At 36.8% G+C, this 24,115-nt stretch overlaps 1 protein-coding gene across 1 annotated transcript in view; it reads left to right on the forward strand.

The window, feature by feature from the left end:
* Positions 1-12,958, forward strand: part of LOC149287812 (zinc finger protein 521) — a 117,098-nt gene extending 104,140 nt beyond the window's left edge. The window contains exons 5-7 of the mRNA XM_089492419.1: positions 6,087-6,218; positions 10,758-10,873; positions 12,890-12,958. Coding sequence (XP_089348545.1) covers positions 6,087-6,218; positions 10,758-10,873; positions 12,890-12,958 — 317 coding nt within the window. The remainder of the gene's footprint in view (positions 1-6,086; positions 6,219-10,757; positions 10,874-12,889) is intronic.
* The last annotated feature ends 11,157 nt before the right edge of the window (positions 12,959-24,115 follow it).

Raw genomic sequence — 24,115 nt, forward strand, 5'->3', positions numbered from 1 at the left:
AAAAAATCACCAGTTTGGGTAATTTTATTTTAGCAAATATTTTATTGTATTTCCTCAATTAAATTAAGCTTTCATTGCAGTAGAATAATTAAAACTATATGCAAAATTGACAACTACTAAACGGACCCAGATTTTCTTTTATTTTTTTTTATGTGTGTAATAGCAGATTCCAAAATAATTAGGTATGTGCATTAGTCGGGTCATGGTAATAAAGGGTTAAATATCTTGCATATCATCTTAAATGGTACAGGTGATTTTTTTATTTGCTTATTTTAATGTGTATTGATGTTTACACACCGTACCTGGTTTAGTGACCCATATCTAATTCAGTATATTGGAAACAAACAAAAAAAAAAAAATACAGGCTCACACTTCTAGTTCTGGAGAAATATAAATGTTTCAAGATGATTAGTGAAAAAGGCAGAAAAAACACTGTTGGGATAAGCTTTTTTGCACGTTACTTTTAATAAGCCCCCAAAGACGTGAGTACCTTGTTTTTCTTGATATGTACATAGTTATTGCTGACTTAATAATTACCTGGCCTCATTGCCATAGGTCTCCATTTCTAACAGGAGCAATGAGAATGTCCTGCACGTGATGTGGTTGTTAGAATCCTTGAGCAGGTTTTGTAATGATCAGATCGAGGCACTATTTAGCTTTGTGTCAAGTGCTCAAACCTGGTTGTGTTGTCCTCAAGAGAATTCTGAGGACTCGAGGGCAGCACGGCCAAGATTATAAATATTTATTTTGACTGTCAACATAATGTACCTTCCTTAGATGTAAAATATGAGATGCAGTTTGGAGTGATTCTGCAGGTATCTGTTCTACTGACATTGTTTTTGTATGGTATCTTATCTACTGTACTCAAATGATGCCTCTCAGATTACAATACCCAGCTACGCTTCACTTTTCACCTGAAGATTTATTTAGTGTGGGTTTCACGGGGACCTTAGGGCTATGTCTAAGCATAATGCTGAAGGTCACGACATTATAAACCCATAAAATCTGCTTCTGGCAATTTTTTTGTGCTTGAATGTCCCACATTTTACGGTGTTTGCACTTTAGGCCCATTTTAAGAATAATCTGTATTTTATTAATGCCACATCAACCGCCTGTGTTGAGTGTTGTAGTTTATTGGTTTTATAAAGCAACATCATATTCCACAGCAATGTACAATGGGTAAAAGTGACATAATAGGGCATCACGTAGCAATTATGACTTACAGAAACAAAAGGTGGGAGTCCTGCCTAAATATATATATATTTTTTTTAAAATATTTGTAATTATTCCAAAGTTTTATTTAGAAGAAGAAAACAATCCCTTACCTCATAGTATGTCTGTGTGTAAATAAAATCTAAAAAACCTGGTTCGCCATAGTTTTTCATAGTGTTAATGGGCCATTTGGGAAGATCAGTGATCTCCCTAACTAGCCAATGCAGCGGTGGCCCTACAGGTAGCCCGATTACCCAACAGAGCGATTGGCTCCTTGTTATGCGGCAGAGGAGCTGCCAGAATAGGCCATTGATGGCTAGCCTTTGCTTTATGCGATATAATAAACTATAACATGTTAAGTGCCGATCCAGGACAGCAATTCTGCTTTTTTTCAGCCTTACAGTTAAGCACTGTTATGCGAGATAGCAGCAATTTTTATGGTTACAAATAGCCACATATAATATATATTATACAATATAAATACATATTATATTTTTGTTTAACCAGATGCATTTTTGTTTACAAGCGACGCGTAATTTATTTGCATCCAAGTACTTCTTTAGCCAGACATCTTGTTGGTAAACATGTGGCATGCGTAGTTCACTTTCAGGCGACAGACGTAAGTGCAGCCAAGCAGGAAACTGAACAGTTGTTGAAGTGAAATGCATCCCTTGCTCTAAGAATGATCGCATTATAAGATGCAGTAGATTGATTTTTGCTTAAATTTGAATTGAGCCGGGATTACAGCTGTTTATAGATGCAGTTGCTGTATATATATAAAGTAGTGTAGATTCTACAGAGTATGTTGCAATTAATAATTAAATATATATGTATAAATATATATATATATATATATATATATATATAATATTTTAATGATTTAATAGTAACGCTAACCTGCTTCTGGTTTGATTCAGTAATGGATTTGCATTTAACCAAATCCATCAACCAAGTAACAAATTTGATGTGAAATTGTCAACCAATTATTTCAGGACTTGATTTTAATTCAGGCAGATTCTGGACATGTGTGGCCCTGTAGCAATGTACTCCCAATGGTTACCATGAAATATAAATACAAATAAGCTGACACAGTTTTGTATGCTTTAATGCTTTATTAGATTTTTTTCGTATATTTTGGCCCTCATGGCAGGCCTGCTTTAAGGTATTTTCCACTTACATTAAATTGCCCTGGATATTATGTTAAGCAAATAAGCAGATCTTTCATTGTATTCTTTTCTTTAAATGTTTAAGCAAATAAAAACTACAAGGATATTTCAAAATAAAAAATTATCCATTTTGTGATGATCCAACAGGAGATATGGTACGGTACAAACATTTTGAGCACTGATTTTTATGTTAATCAAAATAACCCTGACACACACACACTGATGAAATAACTAGCAGATTTTTTAAATCGTAACATTGACAGCCACCGCAGGCTATTTAAATCCTGTCAGAGATGTAGTTTACTATCACGGTGGTCAGAGTTCTGGTTAAATTCCCTGCCATATTATGATGTGCCAGTTGGGGTTTTATTGCTTTGTATGTTAGCCTATGGATATTTGCAGTATTTGAGGTTAAAGGATCCATCTGGACAGTCTCCGGAGTCACCGGGAAAAAGAATCTCGACTTCTAAACCTTTACAAATTGGTGCTCGGTAATAGCTGGAGTGTTGATCGGACAATACAAAGGGGTCTCTGGTGACTTAAGGAATAACAGCTGCGTGTAAGATAGCCAGCGAGCATTTGATTGGAGTTGAACTAGGATGGTAAGTTTCGGGGAAAAGAGCATTAACTTAGCGTTCCAACATCAGGGCCCGATGAAGTGATCTCTTGTTTAACGATCTGACTGCTTTAGGGTGTTATCAACCTCTGGTGCTGATGGAAATGTAGAGTCTTTGGAGTCATCGGAGTACAAACCTTTATAAGTTCTACTGCTCAAGGACGCTTACAAGAAGATGTTTGTTGTTTATGTCGGCAGATCCTAGAGGCTGTAATCGTATCCAGTTGTTAATAGTCTCTTTTCTCCTGGTATTTTAAACATGTTTATGTTAAAAGTTGTTTGTTACGCATACAATGCTGTTTAACATTTTTAATAATTGAACAAATTGTGACTATTTATCCATGCACCATTTGGTGATGTTATCGTTTGCAGCCTGGGCAATTCCTACAACTGTATTGCTGTTGACATCTGGTTATATGTGATCGGTCTGTGATTCTGCAAATGCTTAATTAAATGATACAGAATATCACGTTATTGACATAAAATAGGTAATGTGCTCGTCTAAAAAATAAAAAAATAAATGTAGCTGTAACAGATATAACGTGCTCTAGTAAACCATTAAAGGGACAAATGGGGTAAAATGCAGGGGATGGGAAGCCTAAGCCTGCACCATCTAAAGCACCAGAATTAAGAATATAGAGAATTCTAGCACTAATGCAGAAATTCAGATTGAGGACAAATAATAATTTGTAATTATTTGCTGTTTTGTTACGGGGTGGTGGTGGTAGGGGGTGTTTACAGCAATTTGTAAATGCAAAATGTTACTTATTACATTTCCAACATGCCCTTTAATGCCTTAGTGAAAAAAGCACATTTGAACTAATTTTGAGGACAATGTGCCCATCTCGGTGACTTTTCCCTGAACTATTTTACAAGCTAGCAGCATCCTCTTAATGCCCTAGGCATCCCGAACGGAGGCCATGCAAGGTTAATGCTCTTTTAAGTTTCTGATGTGAGACTGGATTATTAACCCACCCAGTACCAGACGTATAATTCCTGCATTGGAAAGGGTTAATGTTGGGGAGATTTAAATTGTTTGTAGAAATTGATAGCCAATTGTTAAGTGCACGGAGGAAAACAATTATTGGCATTGTCTTGGTATTATTTTACTGCAATAATATAGATTGCGTGTGTACATGTAGAGGTGACCATTAAAGGTCTGTGACTTAACAAATTAGTGTCTTAAAGCCAAATATAGTTATACACACACCACGCGGTATATCGAAATAGAGACAAACACCTCTTGGGCCAACCAATGCAACAATAAGTCATTAGCTCAAGATTGTTCATGAGATCACAATGGGGGAGAAATATAATTGCGTAGGCAGATCAGATGGCCAAATGGTTCTTATGCGTGTTAAATTCTTTGTTTTTACGTCTATATGTGTACATTTCAACTTGTAGCTAAAATGTGTTGCACATTATACGACGTGCTAAATTACATGTTTCGGGGGGACAAACTAAACCATTCTTTAGTAATGCTTTTATTCTGCTAGTTTGATTCCTCCTTTAGGCACATGTTCATTTTAACACTTCCTTACACTGGCGGATTATAAGGCATAAATATGTATATCGGGGCACAATATTTGATGCTCCTGTTCAGGGTCATACTGCCTGCAACGACTTTCCTGCGCGGAAGAATAGAAAACGTAACACATGGAACTGGACAGACAAAGCAGTGCTAAAATATATTCAAATTGTATTATTTATTCTGCTAATTTTAAGCAGGTATTTATCAATATCTCATCGACTATGTTACCTTAAATGTCTTACATAAAAAAAAGGTTAAGCATTCTAAAATTTAAAATTGTAAAATGAAAAAAATATAACCTAAACTGATAGAAACTGCAAGGGGCAAGGACATTTTTATTATTATTATTGTTATGAATATTGTAAGTTTTTTGGGGAACTGTATCATGACCATGTAATAAGAATTTTTTGAATGCAACATGTGTGTTTTTGTTTTAAATCATTTCAATCATCTCTTGTATGCTTGCGAGCAGGGTCCTCTTTACCTAAAGTATCGGTCCATTCTAGTTTTGTCATACCTTTTGAATGTATGTAATGTAAGAATCTCTGGGTAAATTATTGGCGCTATGTTATAAGTAAAAGGTAATAATAATAACTGTACTAGCAAAATATGTATGCATACAGTGTGCGTGTATAATATATATCCCAGTGTGTATGCACACAAATGTACATGAAGGTCTAGTCCACCACTGAACACGCATTGTTGGAACTATGTGTTAGTGTCTAATCAGACAGATGAAATATGGTACTGCTTGATCAGTTTCTCTAATTACAGACTTAATTTAAAAGATCTGATTTGTATATGGTGAACATCAATAGCTACAACTGCCAACTCATTATTTCATCTTTAGTTACAAGCAAGGCTTGCAAAGCAGTAATACAGTTTAGAGGAAATGACAGCTTGATGAGGCTGATACCATTAAGCTTACAACGTTTGTGTCGTGTACACTACAGCAATAAAAGTAACATATGGGTGAATGGCTAATGCCAACTGCTTACCGTTGTATTAACTACTTCTGGCTATCACCGGCAATTAATGAGATTACAAATAATTACCGTGAGCACAGTGGGGTTTTTTGTGTTTTTTTTTTTTTCTTCTTCTTTTTATAAAGATGACATATTCTAGGATTATGTTGTCATAAACACATGAAGAAGTTTCCTCATCTTAAATTATTTTGTATCCCATGTGAGTTTAATATATTGCAGTTGTGATGCTGATGCCTCATCCTCCCTCATTTTTAATATGCTCAGTTCAGTCTTGCGTGAGTGGTCATCAGCCATTAGAAATGTGGGCTTCTGTCTGACGCTCCAAAATGTCACCTGAAGAAAGTAAAGCAAACCAAAGCCTTTAGACCAATCACAGGCAACTATTTTGGGAGTTATCCTAATCTATTTTAAGCTTGCAAGGGTCCTCTTCTCCTTCTCTACTAGTATGTATTAATGGTAATATTAATTAACAATCTACTGGCCCTCTATAAATGTAATCTTCCTAAATATATCTAGAAATGTATAAAACAAAGATGGTTTCTCTAACTACAACCACTTCTGTGCTTTTTCATCAGATGAAGGTCTGAACCACGAGTGCAAACTGTGCAGCCAGTCCTTCGATTCCCCGGCAAAGCTACAGTGCCACCTGATCGAGCATAGCTTTGAAGGCATGGGTGGCACATTCAAGTGCCCAGTCTGTTTCACAGGTAAGGGTGACCCGGTTGACTTGGGAATGTTCTGTGTGTGACCCACAGTCTCTGGCTAAAGCCATACTTCCTTTTCCGTTTCTTCTTTGTTTGGGAGGGGTAGTGGCGTTGGGACATGCGCGCTTCCCTCGTGGTAAAGGCTGTCAGGGACTTGCCCTACTAAAGCCACTTCCAAAAAAAAAAAAAAAAGGAGATCTACGAGTAGCCTACCCTGGGAAGGTCCCAGTTATGTTCACATGTTATCCATTTTCGTATTGGATTATCACTCCATCAGGCATTCACAGGGTTAAAGGTTTGACACCTCTTTGTTCCTTAGTATTAAGTAATTCATATGAATCCACTTAATATGTTATAAAATAAGAAAAACTCTGCTTTGCCATATAAGATGGTTTGATTATAATTAATATCATCTGAATAATTTAATATTTTGAGACCAGCACTTTCATAGCCCTACTTGTTTGTATTGTAAGTACTGGAAAGAGCATTTGAGTAGAATTTGACCCATTTTGTGAAATGTGTGTATTGGGTGGGAAATGGGCACGGCCAAACACTGCTCACTTGCCCAAAGGAAGAAACTGACCTGGGGAAGCAGAGTCAAACCCAGAATGTAACACTGACAAGCGGTTTAATGGTGTATGTCAAAAGACCAGCAAACTGTTTGACACCATTTGTGCTACTAAGCCTTGTCCTGGTGTCTTATTTACCTCTTTGTGGTAAAGTTGACGCACCCTGTTATACTATACATATATGCTTGAAACTGAACAGTCCCTGAGATGCAAGCAATGTCGTTTTCATCCACGTGAATCTGAATAGTGTATTTATTAGGAAAACAAATTCAAAATATGTTCACAAGTAAGCAACGTATTATCAGAATACGAGAAGGCATATTTAAATTGGTTTGCGACCATTATCAAAATAGTATACCCTAATGAAAAAAAGAGCTGCAAGGCCACAGGTATAATTTTGGGCTTTGGGTTTTCTGAAAAATAAGAATATAGCCAAGTAATATCTGTTCTCTGTGAAGCCTGGCTACTGTCACCCCCTATTACTGCTATTATTACTCCACGAAAAAGAGCCAGAAGAGGAGGCGTTCTGACGCTGACACCTAGTGGTAGAGAAAAGGCTCTGTGTATACGGTGTGTTCCGGAGCAGCTAGTCCGTGTATTCTAAATCACGCTGTGCTGTCTGAAGATCGCGCTTGTACAATTGTTTTCATTCTGAAATGGGATGCAAAAGACAGAAAGTAAAACACTAAGTCTGCTGTCAGGAAATTACTTTGATATAAGCATCCTGATGCACACCCGTAATAAAGAGACTATGTAGTCTCTATGTAAATGCTCAGGCCTTCTCGTCCGAATCCTGTACTTGTCCCTAGTGAGTGGTATACATCCTCCCCATTGGAGGTAATGCATGCAGTCCAATATGTCAATTGACTAATACTGCAAGGCAAGCAATCTTTTGTTGCCATCGATTTTTTTTATTGACAGGATTTAATGCTCTAATATGTAACTGTGGGGGTTATTTCATTGGTTCCTATGCAGCTGCACCACAAAATGTTACATGTGGTTAAATATCCTCCTGTTCTCTAAAGCCATTGGCGTCTGATCATTAGGCTCACACGAGACAAACTTGTCTTTTTGCTTTGTTATCCCGAACTGTGTTATTCAACAAACAAGCATCCTTGAGGGCTTTGATGTATAATCTTATAGAACAGTGTAAAATGGCCTTTTGATTGTATTGTGTCAAAAAAACATTGGAACCTATTCATAGTGTCAAGGGTGGATTAGAACTGAGTGAAAATGGGCAGATGCTCCTTTGTTTGGGGTCCTCTAATATTTTATGGCTGGAACAAGTGTTTTGTATTATAGATAGGATGGCAGTTGACTTGTACAAATAGGGACAGTGAGTGATACCATTATAGGGTTTGCAATACGTGACTTCAAAGTAAACGGTTTCATGTTGGCTTTACAGATGCAGAATGACTTTAACATAATACACTTTCATAAACTGCTTTGTCCTGCTGTATTATAGCCCAGTACAAGCATAAATACCTTATTACCATTACCATTACCATTTCATGCACCTTTCCTTCTGAATCTTCCTTACAGATGTGATTACGTGCCTAGCTTGGATAAGTAATCTCATGAAATTAAATGCAATCATGTACATTAAAGTCTATCCTGTGGTTTGTTCACTAAATGATGTGGGTGATGTTGGCAAATTTCTCCTATTGTTGGTGAGTTGAAACGGCAACTCTCTTGCAAATTCCCAGTTTAGTGAATAAACCATGTTGAATGTCTCAAACTCTACTTGAAGTTTATTTTCTGCACAAAACATACTGCTTGTTGGTCATTATCAACATATGAGGTAGATCTGGGTAATTGTAAATTTGTTGTCTCTCTCCTTTTAAGAAGTACGGTTAGTTAAACACATTGCAGTGAAGCAAATCCAATAAGTATAGTTTGACATTTCTACTAGTGCGTGAATCCTGCGCCAATGGTCCCCAATGTTTTGCTCTCTAAGGCAGTGTTGGGGTGCTTGCCTAATCCAGATTCCGACATGTATTAGTATAATATTTAATAAAGAGAAGATACGTACCAGAAATATGATATGAAAAGTGTTTTAGTTGTGTGGTTTACTATACCATTCCTTGTTAGGAGAGAGTAAAGTTGGGATCAGTATTGAGGCCAGCTCGAAGTAAAGGAATTACTTTTTTTTTTCCTTCGGAGACTATTGATCGTAACATAATGAAAAAATCTGATTAAAATTTATGAGCAACAATTTTTATTCTAAACTGGCTTGTGATTAGAATAATTTTAACAATGAGACAAGGCCAATCACATGCCAGCAAATCCTTAATCAATCCTCACCTATCCTATACAGATACAGCTTGTACTTAGAAGCTTCCTTTTTAGGTCACAGTGCACCCGGCGTCATCACATGTAAGTGCTGCCAACCCAAATACTGCCTCTGGCACATACAACTTAATTATTAATAGTGTGTCTCCCAGGTAAACTGTTACACATTCTTAGGACCTTGTTTTGTAGTCATTAAAATTGAACACGGTTGTATTATTGAAACTCTTGCATTCTGTATGTAGGCTTAGTTAATCTCAAAGTATCCAAAGTGAATTTACTGATTTCCCGTTTCCAATCCGTGCCTTGGAGTGTCCGAAGGTTTGGATTGCCGAACCTTTTTACATGCGATGTTTTCAAAAAACAAAATACTGTCTGCGCTTCTCACCCTAATAAAGTTGGCAACACATATATAAACATAATATAAATGAGAGGTTTTGGTTATATGAATTGGCCAAAGCATAATTAAGCTCACCCGCCACGTCAAGGCACACTCTCAATAGGGTGAGATCCTACTCTCACCTCCTACATAGTGGGCACACAAAGCAGTTTATACGGCTACCAAAACCAGATTAATGTGTTGGGGGAGGGGCAATTAAACCTCCTCCCATTTAACTCCTTGACAGCAAGCTGCAACCAGACTACATGCGATGTTTTCTCTGGTTTTATTAATGCTTATTTTACAACCCAGATAACACAATGATATACGTGATCCTGATTACAAAGTAAGCTTACTCCTGTCCCTCTTAATTAAGCTATACATTAAAATCTTGGGACTCCATTTGTCTTTTGTTTTAAGAGTCAAAAATATTTATTCTTTGCACATTTCATCAGCAAAGCTTTTGTCTCCCTTTCGCTCACTTTTTACGACTAAACCTTTTAATCCTTAAGGGTTTATTAACCAAACCATGAGTTGCAGGTGAATTAAGGTACATTGAAACAGTTCAACTCACCATATGTTTCTTGAGCACAAAGGCTTAATGGACACTTAGATGGTTTGTTGAAACCTTTCTGAGGAACATACATGGAAACTTCCCAGGGTAGGCTAACCGGAGCATTCTCCTTCTGGGGGAGTTGGCTTGTGAAGAGGCAGGAGTAGATGTGCAGAGGGGTAGTGCTAGCCTTAGAAAGCCTTAATTGGAAGGGAAGTTGGCAGGGATCAGGTGTAAAATGATCGAGGAGCAGGTAGAATCTGTGTGGGGAATAGGCATGGCCAAGTGCCGATCCATGCCTAGAGAAAGAGGAAGGTGACCTGAGAAAGCAAGGCTTCACCTGGAGACTCTGCGTCAAACTTTGTACTATGCAGGGGCTAATCAGCTCTTTGTAGGCCTTCCAGCCTACATAGTTATGTTGGTGGGGTGAAATGTTTCATCTAGTCTTACTTGTAACAGATGGTTTACAACCCCTTACTCATTTACAGTTAATAAAATGCATTTGGGAGGTTAATGTAATTGATTCTTCAAATATAAAGTTAAGATTACAATAAAAAAATTGGCAATGCTTCAAAACAATGGAAAATTGACTATTGGCTGCATGAACACGCCAGTTCCACTGGCGCAAGAAGACGTATGAATGTCTTGTCAGTTATATTATTTCAAAAGTATTATAATGTACTGTTGTGATACTGTGTAAGGCAATACGATATCCTGCGTTTGAGTTTAACAAACGTCTTTTTCTATTACAGTTTTTGTTCAAGCAAACAAACTGCAGCAGCACATTTTTTCTGCTCATGGACAAGAAGATAAGATCTATGATTGCACACAGTGTCCACAAAAGTTCTTTTTCCAGACGGAACTGCAGGTACAATTTATTGTGTGTTGACACAATTTTTTTATGTCTTATCACATACTAAGTTCACCAAAGATTTCCAGCAAAGCTGTTTTTTCTCAGTTGTTCTATTCCTACTTAACTGTGTGAATTTAATTTGAACTCCTAATAAATGAGAAGATGGGATAGAACTTCTCAAGCCAATGTTAAATAAAGCCCTTCACACATAAACTCGCTATATTTCATTGGTAGGATAGATTTCTCACTTCACGTTGTGTTCTCTTTTAATAACTCCCACACTTATTAAAGGTGACATATCCCAGATGATATAAAGTGCACAACCTTTAAGATCCAAAGTGTAATATGGCTTTGTATACATACAATGTTGGTTATTATTATTTTTGGACAGAATGTTTATTGGCATCAGGATTACACAGAAATGTCAGTTTTCTAACCCCTGAGTTGGATAAAGCCACTAGCTACTTAATTACGAGTCATGGTATGAATTATGGGGGGTTATTATTACTATTATTAATAATAATAGTATTTATTTATAATTATTTAGTAGTATTTATTATAAAAGGATCTATAAGTCATAAATCATTGTGTTAAATAGAAATGGAAAAAAATGTATTTTCCCCTTTAGCATAAAAACAGAAATACAGTATGTATCATTTTGTGCATTGAATTAATGCCCAAAATGTGTGAATTTTGCTTACATTTATATTAATTTTCTTTCTATATAAGATATTGCATTTTAGTACAAACCTCCAATTTTCCTCCAAATTTACCAAATTTATAAAAAGGTTATTCTACTGTGTTTGAAGAACAGTAAATATTGCAAGCCAAAGCCCAAATGTATTGAGTCTACGATATAGGGGTCACTCAAGATACGTGGGCAGTAATGTATGTTCCAAACAAAGAACATTATGTGGCTAATTTAGAGTGTTGAATTAGAATGGTCAAGTCATATCTTTCCACTCTTGTGCCTGCTGGGTGTGTGAAGCGCTTACTTTCCATGCACTGGCACGTTTGCCTAAGTGGCTAATGTGTCGGAGGCACAACTAGACTTTGCAAGGTTCATTCTTAAACTCACCTAGAAGGGGAAAATACATTGGGGCGAAAAGGAGGAATGTTGGCTAGACTCCACTCAAATTGAATTGTGTAATCAGTGCTACTTTGATAAGAGCAAGATCATATCGGCAACTTTAAAAGGATACTCCATAGCCAAATGTGAACAGGTTTTTTTATAGAAAATGCAGAACCCATGCCCCGTGTGGTATTGCGCATGCATGCATACTCGCAGCCAGTTAGCTCCAATGCTTTCTCGCAGGAGAATTCGAACAGAGCAAAGATGGCTGTTTTTATATCTAATTAGAAAACTGGGGACAGAAGACAATCCCTCTTTTGTGACAGACTAGTGTCTCTGCGTCCTAGAAATTACAATTTTTATTCATAAAAGCACTTTACATATAAGCTCCCTGTCTCTCTATTCCTTACCCAACATGGATGTTTGTGTTTGACACAGTAATCATTTGTCGCTTAGAAATTTTGGAATTGCCTGTCACATCTTCCTTAAGAAGGTCATCTTGGTTGGCTTCACTAGGATTTCATTGCAGTAGGTCCTCGACTGGTTTATTACATATTATTACATTAACAACTGGCCCATTTTATATCTCAATTTTATTTTTTCTTTGGTTTTTCGTTCTTGATCGTTTGTCTCCTAACAATGCCAGTGAATGTTCTGGGCATGCTACAATTTTCTCCTGTGAGTATTATGGTTCTCTGATAATTTCATGTTATCAGTGTCCTAGAACTTTGAAAGAAAGCTCTGTGACAAGTTAAAATGATAGCTTTATACCTAATCGGCATTTTTTTTGTTGAGATTTCATTTAACCACTGTGCCAAAAATCTGTAATAAACTGTTGTTTTCCTGTATGATTTCCACAAGCTTATAGCAACAATAAAAGATTAAAAAGCAGCAGAAGTTGTTCAGGATGATACAACATCTCTTTTTTTTATGTTTCCTTTTTTTCCTTTATAATGTAGAAAAAAAAATCAGAGGCAGGTTATGCTGTGTGGCCTACTGAGCACTATCCACATTGGATTACTGAATAGAACATTAAATATCTGTGTCTGGTAAAGGATAATATGTTAAAAGAAATCTGGTCAGCTATAAAAGCAGTGTAACTAATGGGGTGTCACTTGTGGGTCTATTTTGTCCATTGTTCCTCTAAAGAAACAGAAATTCCTTGATATATTTGTATTTTATATATATATATATATATATATATATATATATATATATATATATATATATATATATATATATATATAATGTATTATTATTCATTATTATATATTTTTTGGGGGGGGTAATGTTAAAGCCAGCCATGTTCGATCTGCTCCCGATGTATTTTCTCCTAGCCTCAGGGTTCATGACTGCGCCAGCTCTCAGGCATACCAACATTTTACTAGCCTTAAAAGAGGTAGCCAAGTGGCTCCTGCCGAGCATTTCACACCAGTGCAAATGGATAGGGCAGAACTGTTACATTTTAGACAAAGGAACAATTATGTCGCTTTTTTTAACATATTATTGTGTTCTTTATTGTGAATTAATTTGTTTAAGACTTAAAAAGATTTGTTTCAGGCCCTTTAAAATTTAAAACCACCCAGATATGAGAAATTCATGTAGCGTATCCCCCCCCCCCGCCATCTGATAAGCTCTTTAGATTTCTCAAAAGCTTGGCCCCTTCTTCCACTCCTATCCGTTATATGTCGTGGCTTGTAAGTTTCCCCCTAAATCATGCTGTGCTTTGTCTGGTGCTTTATAAATAAATGAGCATGTTCACAATAATCCCAGAAGTACAGCAAGAGTAAAGCTTCAGAAAAAAAAGAGAAGCAAAGTACTGAAGCAGCCAGCAAAAGGAAGAAACAAAAAAGAAAAGCAGGTAGAATGGAAAAGGCGGGAACATCAGTGGTACTGGTAGCCAGACTTAAATGCTTGGAAATTATAGAATCCCAATTTTCCCTGCACCTGCAATGCAGCTACTTATCACCATCGCAGGATTCTACAAGATGCCAATCCCCTGCTACCCATAGGAGAAAGAATTGTGTTCTCATTGCTTGCATGAGCACAAGTCATACCTTATTTTATTTTTACTTACATTTTTTTTTTACATTTTTAAAGAGAAATAATATAAATGTTGTTTATTGTGTAATTTTGAAATTTAAAAGAAAAAGAAAACAACAATGCACTGCTGTGCATCTGGTCGAATATCGATTATCTTGCCCTTGATTGAGTTTTCTAAATCAGGCGGCTCAAGTCCTCAGCCTGAATTTACAAGGAATTCACAGTGCTATCTTTTTATTGTAGTATTTGCAGCAAGTCACAGCGTGTAACATCCTTTCTGCCCTCAAGCTACACCTAGTAGGGCTCCAGAGTTTTGGAGGAAACGAGTCGGGGAGAGAGTGAGAGCGCTGCGTTCGCTGTGAAAGCCTGAAACGTTGCAGGGAAGATGAATTGTGCTTAAAAGCAGTGCTTGCGGTGTCGTCATTTAGAACAAGAAAATAAAACTGAAGTCTTAAGCTTCTAGTGAAAAGGCTGGGTAAACTAATCCGCTAAAACCCATGTAATATTAAACAACTGTAGGGAAGCAAGAAAGCTTTGTTGTTAACCCCGTGAGAGCCGGAGCACATCACAAATCCTTATCAGAGCTCGGTGCCTGTCTCTGGATCGTAGAGGGTTAAACTGTATACAGACTGCATAGGGTATAGGCCCAGGAAAAAGGACGTTTAAACACATCTTAAAAATAGGAAATGGCAAAGAATAAATTAAACATCCAAGGTACCTGCAGCTAGTATGAAGTCTTATTCTCTAGAGCTCCATGTGTTAGCAAGTTGAAGGTAAATAGTCCATGAATTGCTTTTGGGGATTTATTTTTGGTGGGGAGTCCAGATTTAGCCCCAAATGACATGCAAGACGGCGGTAAGTAGTAAGCCACGTAGTTACTAGTGGTGCCTACATATATATATATTTTTTTTTTTATTACACATGACTTTAATTTGCAGGAGAGAAATGTATAGAAATATATACCTATATTTATGTTTAGGGTTCAGACTATGCTCCTGTGCTCACTTATAATTCATGATCACGTTCCATTGGGAACCCTTATCCCTCTGCAGAGTTAATGCTTTTCTTAAGGGCCCTGCTGAGGTCGCCCGCATATCCCGCTGTCCTGTGTATTCAGTGGCTCACTTGGGTGCCTTTTCCTTTATAGAGATATCCTCTCCTGGTGGGCACTAAAGGTGAATTCACGTTTTATTATTAGGAGTTCTTCTACAGATATATTCATTCTCATACTGTTGTTTATAATAATAAAACAAATCTTGACCAGTATATATTTTCCTTTGGAATTCAAAGTCAATACAAAACAAAAATCTGTTATAAATATTATGTATGGCACAGATGTAAATCTTTAATTCTAATGAAACAGAATAGTGGATCATACTGTTAGTATGTCTGCTAAGGCTATTATAGCTCTTCTTTATTGTACTGTAAATTGTAATGAGCCACTCACGATATAAAAACGATATCAGTACATACATATGGCTGATAGCAAACAGTAAATTCTACATTTCTCAACATTTTCTCTAGTACCAGCCATGTGAAGAGGAGAGCCCTAAGGACCCAAAAGCTTATGTCACGTTTTTGTGCGTGGCTGCTAAAATATTAAATTCTTTTATGTATCTTGAGAGTTTCTCTTTCCATATAAGGCCCCGAAAGCCATTGTGACTTTACATCTTTGTCTATGTTGGTCCAAGAAAAAAGGTATCTGCTTCAACTTAAGACTCAAGTACTATCCCACATCATTATAATATCTACCCAGATTCACACACGTACGATGACCGTTTGCATTTCTGGATACGTTCTAGTATCATAATTGCGGGAATATATATATATATATATATATATATATATATATATATATATGTTTGTAGTAATGTGGGTTACTACTCAAGTCTTTAGTTAAAGCTGATAACTTTATTGGGCCCATATAGTCCAACATCTAAAGTCATGTAAGCTTTCAGGGCCTGGACATGAGACTTCGACACAAGCCTCCCAAATCAAAAACAAGTTAGGTAAAACAGATATAATCCAATGAATGTTTGCATTTCTGGAAACGTTCTAGTAGCCATATCTGCGATACCTTATTTCTTTTTGATTTGCGTCCTTGAATTCCCTCTGTGTGCTACCTGGATATAAGTTTCTATGGAACGTCCCACCATCCATTGGTCTCTCTACCATGCACCATGTTATGTTCCAGTATATTCTATATTTTTTCATTCCAACCTCGTCCTGTCTATGGTTCTGTATGTCATTCAACGTACCCAACCAATTGTATTAAACACACAGATCACTCATATTAACAAAAACGTGACCAAAAAAGAATGTATTACTGAAAAAAATTTCAGTCTACTTTTTTTTATGAAGTCAGGGCAAGATAAAACATATGAACCAATTCTTGTTACAAGTGTAGTCTGACGGAGTGTGTCTGCTATGCAGGAATAAACTTAAACCTCTGAAAACAGACAATGATTTCAACAGATGTGAGACCATAAGGCAAAAAACAACTGGATTTCCCAAACTTTGTATACTAGTTTTTCTCAGCACATGGAAAAAAAAGCATTTCCGCATATGCTTTGTGCTCGTTGCGAGCCAAAATTTTCATGATGCAACACTGGCAACCGTGCAAAAGTTTGTAGGTTAAGTAGGGCGTAGATGACTTTATCTCGCTTCTCCGGGCTTCTTAGGTGAAAGATCAGTCGGAGATGACACGGCAGAGACTGTTAGGCTGAAATCCGAGCTGGTGTTTTATTAATTTTGCACAAAGATAAATCGTGAAATTCTGACAAACTCCATGACAGGTGAAATTCCTTCTCGCGGAATCTGCTCAGCGAGAGACTGCTCATTTTGTTCTGTTCTGAGGCAGGCAACAGGAGGGCAAGCTTTATAATCAGCCCTCAAAGGACCTCCAGCCGCCCCAGAGTCTTGAGTTGATTGAATAACTCCTGGGCCTCTTCCCCTAGGCCTCCATCAGCAGGAGTCCTGTGGAAAGCAATCTCCTGCAGTTTGGCACTGAAGTGAGCTTTAAACTACTATTTCTTCTCTCCAGAGGAGTCTGAAGTACTGAAAGATAGATGGACTGCAGATATTTTATGAGAAACTGTCAGAGGAAGAGACGGATAAATGTTTTTTCTTCCCCTTGCTTGTTTGTATCGCGCTGCACCACTGTTTAATATTTCTAAGTATGTTTTTTCTTCTTCCTCTCTCCACAAATTGATGAGAAATTAATTTGCCGCTAAACTATTTGCCAGATCATTTTCTTCCCTCCTTATATACATTTAAAAAAAAATATATATATATATATTTTATTTTAATATTCACATGGAGGCCCTTTTCTTAACCACAGTTGCAGCAAATCAAGAACATTTGCACTGAAATATTTATGACAGAATGAAAAATTGGATTCATTTTCTGGCCTGTAGCCGAACTGTCTGCAACTTTGAGCGGCATTATTTAGCATCGCTTGCTTCACGTCTCTATATCACGGCCAGCGTTCTAGGCAGACGATCCCCTTCCCCCTGCTGTTTTTCTGTGGAATAATAGTAAAACAGATCAGTTGAACTATATATAAATAATGATGTAGGGTAGGCATTTATAGGGGAAACAGAAAAGGCTATTGCCACATGTGCTGTAACATGATTATTGAAAGTACATGATTAAACAGTTGGAGATCACTAAAGACACTGGTTGATATCAAGAAACGCTATTTTTCTTTCATATTGGCAAGGGATACAATGTCAACTTTCAGTAATCTTCTACTGGACGGAAAAAAGCTTTTTTTCCCTCTCTTTTTTTTTTTTTAATCCAGCCTCCTCTTTGCTGCGTGGCTGCAGATGAGAGAAATGCTGTATTAAAATGAATGAGTGTATGAAAAGAGCAAACAAGATTATATATATATATGCTACACAATATATATAAAAATAAACTAGGATTACACACATTATTTTTCAGCTGTGACCACCCCCATCATCCTCAGCCAGCAAGAATATATATATTATTTTTTCACATGTTAATATATCCACCACGCTGTCCTTGTTCTGTGACAAATAAAAACCCATTTGATTTTGTCTAGGAGGTGTGATGATCGGACAGTCCGGCATTGTTGTGGACACTTATATACAGTCTGAAGTGGAACAGAATGTTGTTTAGTTTCACAACCATGCCTTTTTAGCACGTTGTCCAGACACTACTGGACAAAATATTGGCAAGGTATGGGGTGCTATACACTTAAAACGTATCCGCGCATCTACTAAATTTAATTCTCTTTACACCAAAAAACTGATGTAATACCTCATTAGCAACTAGTATTGAACAGAATGGCAGTTGTGTCTTTCACAAAATCTGTCATAATATGCCTGATGACTTAATCATCATCTTTTTTTCTTTCTATCTTCAAAATTCAACAGAAAAGTCACAATTATGAAAATACCACTGCATAGTCCCAGTTCCCAGTAACATTGATAGGTTTAAGCAGAAAATGAGATAGAAACATAAAATCATTTTGATTTACTTTAAGATGCTACTTTTTGGAGTAAGAGTGGTAATTAAATGCCATAGGGGGGAAAACACATCAGATTCCCAAATCTGTTCAAAGTGTCTGCTGTTGTGTAGCATATACAGGTGAAGACGATTCCTCCACTCCGCCAGAACACGTGTGACCACATTCACCAGCTTGCCAACACGTGTGTGTGGTTGGTGGCCAGTCAAGATCCTGCCTATTTAACGCTTCAGTGACTTCACGCTGACTGCGGGTGCCCGCCATTAAAATAACTTACATTTGTGCCTCCTTACTCGGCGCCATGGTTTACCTGAAAAATACATCAGCGTAAGTCCTATGGTTCCAGACTTATAACCTTTGCCCATTGACATAAATAGCGGATTTAGGGCTTTCATTGCAGGCAGCGGCATTGAGTGTAACAAGCAAGATGAGTATTGATCCCTCACTATGTAGAACACCGTTGTAAGAAATATACATAAATCAATTGGGTAGGCTTGCCTTAGGCAAATTATTTTTGCATGTGTAGAGAGATGTTTAATTGTAAAGCTGTGCAGTGGTTGTCTACAGAGCAGTATTCTGTCATCATATTTGTGACTCTCATACATAAGGCAAGGAAGTTCTTACCAGGTGTACATGTGATGGTTCCCACCTTGTCCACCAGCATGGGGTTGATGATGATTACGCATTTACATTCCAGTCAATGTCAGCTCTCTGAATCTAACTCCCAATTCTGATAAGAATTATAACTGATTATGATTAGTTTCCGCTCTAAAATTATACATTTATTTCATGTTCTCAAAATCATACTCATACGCCAAATCTTAGTTGCTATATGCTGTAGTAAGTCTCAAATCCCACCCAACCGAGTGCCAGCTGATGGAAGCGACGTAATTAAAATAGATCCCTGTTTCTTTAAATCTATGTTCTATTATATTTTTTAATGCAAGCGGTAAAATGTAGTATTTCATTCAAATGTAGTTTTCATTTTAACCGCATTTAAGAAGAGGGTTAAGCTGCTGCCTCTGTTATTTTAGTTAGGACATTTTGGAGCAATTTACTTTTTGTCTCGCAGGCTAAGTGCAAAGTAGTATTGAAGCCTTTTTTCCCCTTTCCCCAGTTAGTCTAATGAAGCTATTCTTCTCTACATTTTAAGAAGGTGAAAGGCCTGTATTAGCTTTAAATTAGAATAAGTGGCACTTCTTTATTGCTGGTTCCTTTGAGGACTGATTAGAAAGCTGGCCTCCTGTTGCCTGCCTCTTCATACTGCGAAGTATTGCTGTGTGTGCTTGTTTATAGCTTACCTTTGAATTTCTACAAGTATGCACGGTTGCACAAGAGATTGGTCTCGGATAAGCACGATTTTGCCTTTATTTTAGGATCAAATTAAATACTTCATTTCAAAAGATTCCGCCCCCTCTAATTATGCAGTTGCGTTGTAATGAATTAAAATTGACTTGGATAAGCATACTGCTGGAATAGAAGAGTCATAGATTAGTTTCTCCTTCGCTACAGCACATCCTCGTGTACAGAAATTAAAGCGCTGTTACATATATCTCTAGAATTGCCTAGAGGAGAGACAAACCAAGAGAACGTTACATGACCTTAACGACTCGACCACCTACTCTTTCATCTGTCTTTTTTTTTTTTTATTATAACGGAGGAAATGTGCAGCTGAATATAAGTAGTATAAAACATTTTATTATGTACTATGTGAAATAATTATAAAATGAATCACAATGAGTGATTGTGGGATGATTTTAGATATACTCAAGAAATTGCATATAGAAAACAGAAAAGCAAGTTTCTAGCTGATGTTTCCTCATTTTGAGAATGGCTTGTTTTGGATTCATTATTTATTTACTAGCCATTACAGCGGTGCTGTAGGTCTGTCATTTTAAGCCCGGGTCTCTTGCCCTTAATTTGTTTCCCTTGTATTCTGATCGTATTGCATGTAAGGGTCCTTCTCATCTGGGCTCTCATGCATCGCTTGGTTTTCAAGTGCATGCAGTACATTTTTACCTTGCCCTTCTGACATTCGATGTGTTAAAGACATTGTTATCCTGAATTCCCTACAAAAGGAAAAGGCAGCAAAGAATCAAGTTATGTGTGCGTTTTTATCGTAGGAAAGAGTGAGGGCAGATGTTGCGGGCCAGTAGTTGTATGCTTTATGTTAGCTGGTAAAAATTGGATGTCCACCTTGAAGGTCTTTCACTTGGGAAAAGATAAAGTGGCTCATGTTTTCTTCTGTGACTCTTGTACCAGAAGTCGATCATTAATACAATACTATTTTCAGCACAACGATTCAGAGATTTTACGTGCGACTTCCAAGTACAGATCCAATTGTTTTTTGTATTGCTTTTAGGAATTTCATTGTGTTGCCTGTTTGTCTAAGTATAAGTGTTACAATGTCTCTGAGCACAAAGACTGTTACTACACCGTGAACAAAATATTTCAAAAATACTAAAGCCTATGTCCACGGGTTTAGGCAGAAACCATAAAAAAAGATCTATCCAGCTTTTTCCCTCAATACGTTTAGGCAGAAATTAGAGAATTATGTTTTTTTTCATTTCAGAATTGGAAAAACTACTATTTAAAAATATCCTGCCCATTGATTTTATCTGTCCATGTTCATACCTGTAATTCAGTCAGTGGATGCTGCATTTTATGTTGGTTAATCATTCATGTATTCTGCAGTATTTATTGCTAATAATAAATAAATAAAGAACTTTTTTCATTTGATGGCCGAATGTACTGCACAATTTAACTTGATTTTGTGTAGTGAGCTCCGCAATTGAAATCATTTATTCTATATCGTGAATTCATCATGTCCTTTGATGATTGGTTTCATTTAAAAATCACTGAATGATAAATAGGGAGAGGGTTTCTGCTTTCTCCGAGGCTTTACGAAGATTTTATAGTGTCTTATAGATCCCAATTCGTAGATGAAGTTGAAGGATTTTCTTTGAGAACGTTGGCAGTTCTTTCTTCAACCATTTGATGTAACAATGTATAAGGAGCTAAGTGTAAATACAAAAGCCACCTGTAACCAAGTCTCTTCTTTCTAAAATGTTTCTTTTAGTTAAAGATCTTTTGTGTGTTTGTACACAGGCGACAAGGAACGTCTGTGAAAGGTTGCCCTTTGCATACAAATTGCAGCTCGGTGTGCATCCTCCATTCTAATTGGTTGACCTTTTGAATCTAGCGGGCAAGGGTTTAAATCCTAAAAGCGCCAGTCACTTTAGGATTTCAAATGGATCTTGCAAAGAATTATAAAAGAATATGTTGGCACTTGACACGTTAATACCCCTATTCAAAACTTAAATGGTGAAAAAAAAAAGGTATTATTTTATATAAAAAGGCTAGAAGGCATTCAAACATCATGATTAGCGTAGTGTGTTTCAGTGTAATTATTATTAATTTAAGGTTCCATTATTTGTAACCAATTACGAAGACCTCGCATTTAAATATTTAGAAGGAGTTTAATTGAGGCTGAGTTTAAAGGGGCATGAAACACAACGCTGGTACAAGGAATATGTTCTGCAGTTGTTTGGGGAGAATGGTTATTCACAGAGGATTAAGATATCTGCCACGTACCAAACAGGAAGTTAGATTTCCATTTCTTTTCTGGGTATCTAAAATGAAAGTGAAGAAAATAAGCACAACTGATTTATGCACAAATGTAATAAATTAAACATTGCAGCGGAACTTAAAGACGAGCAGAAACTGGCACATGCACATCTGTCTCTACAACACTGTTGTAATCCCTGAATATATTACTGGGAAGAGTAATCTGAGTCTTTTTGAGCCGTATGCTGAATTGGATCATTATTTATTATTATTATTATTATTATTATTATATTGTATTATTGTTTCCATCCTGTGTCTGTCATTTAAGTTCCTCATAATAAGATTGTAGTTTCAAATCTATCTTCAACCCCTGGATTGGATCACTGATGGGAACTTCCACAATTTAAGACTAGTATATATATATATATATATATATACACATCTTGAGATCTATGTAATATATTGGTTATTGCTTCCATACATGAGAACCTAATAAATCGTCCGTTATGCTATTGTAGTGATTCTACGTATTATACTTATATATTACACTCCCCCACCCACTTCCCCATCAACAAAACCGTATGTCCTCCGACGTCAGCAGCACAGCCCGCTTGGACCTTCTATCCGCATCCCGCAAGGTTCCTGCTGATCATCTGACCATTCCATTGGTTGCTGTGGTGATAAGGCCACTGTTCTACTCTCACCAGAATCATGTTTTATACCCCCAAATAGTGTTTTGGTTTTTTTGGGTTTTTTTTTACAGAGCAACAGCAACCAACTGAATATTCCTGTTGTTTGGATGATTTAATTGTTTGCTTTGGAAACAACCGTCAAGATCATTTACTTAAAGCATAGACTTGCTGAGCACTACAGCATAACCCGAAAAAAAAATGTTTTACATCTTTTAAAATTCAAATTAAAAATGTTTCATGTCTTTGCGGACTTTGCGGTATTTTACGTTACAATGCTGTTTATTAGCGGACTAGGGGAAGTAATTTAGCAATGTGTTAGGTCACTTAGTAATTCAGAAATATATTGCTAGCTACATTGCAGTGTTTTCTTTTTCCCCTTTGCTCTGCAGAGAAATGTTAAAGTTGTCTGTTACCATTTCACAAAATTATAACGTGGAACAGAGCGCACGACAGGGCTAGAAGACCTTAATTAGAAAGTATAATTTAATAGAACGTGTATTGAACCATATTCTTTGATTAATGCAGATGATATAGCGCTTTCATTGATTCTAAGCAAACTACTTAATGCTAAGGCTTTAAGCCAGACCATTGCTACAAAACTCCGTTTAATGCTGTCCTTGAGAATTCCTTCACAAAGAAATTCTTTGTAATGTTCTGGGAGTAAGTCGAATGCGGTATATGTCATTGTGATCCCAGAGGATTTTATTTTGTACTCTTAGAGTGGTTATGAGCCTGCATTATATCCAAGGAGTAATTTTCCTTAGGGGTGCCTAACGCTCTTTGTGTCAATATTACAGCATTTTAAGTCACGTACAGTATATGCTTCTGGGAACCGTACAGGAGCCAGCCAGACTCGTAATGGTCTGCATTCATTAATAAAGGCGAAAGCTTCTGTCCCTCCATTGCCCACAACAGGGATGCCTATCAGGTCTGGTGGGACTCGTACACACACATTTAAAGAGAGCTTTATTTCTAGTGGGTAGGAGATGAAATGCAGGACTTGCAGGCATTTCCGAAATCAGCTATATGTCTGAGCGCAGCAATGACCTTAGTAGGTCAAAGTAGAATGCAGGTCAAAAGACTTATTATCTGGACTGTTGGAAACCAATTGCTTTTGTTAAAAAAAAAAAAAGAAAAAAAAAAAGAATTACAAGGGAAAGCACTTAAAGGCAAAGTGTATAACTGTTTTCAAGATGTAGTACAGTATGTATCAGAACAAATAGACTTCTACAAACCGTGGAACACAGCACAGCTGTATTAGTGTCCAAAAAAATATGGTGACATGAAGCGTAGTATAATTAATGTGTAATTCTGAATTACTTCTGTTTGTGTTCTTGAATTAGGGAGAAATATCATTCTGCCGTGGTGCTGTCACCATCTGTTGAAAGAAT

Source organism: Sceloporus occidentalis, unplaced genomic scaffold (assembly GCF_023333645.1).
Source record: "Sceloporus occidentalis isolate IW3139 unplaced genomic scaffold, rSceOcc1.0.p SCAF_56, whole genome shotgun sequence".
Classification (NCBI taxonomy): domain Eukaryota; kingdom Metazoa; phylum Chordata; class Lepidosauria; order Squamata; family Phrynosomatidae; genus Sceloporus; species Sceloporus occidentalis.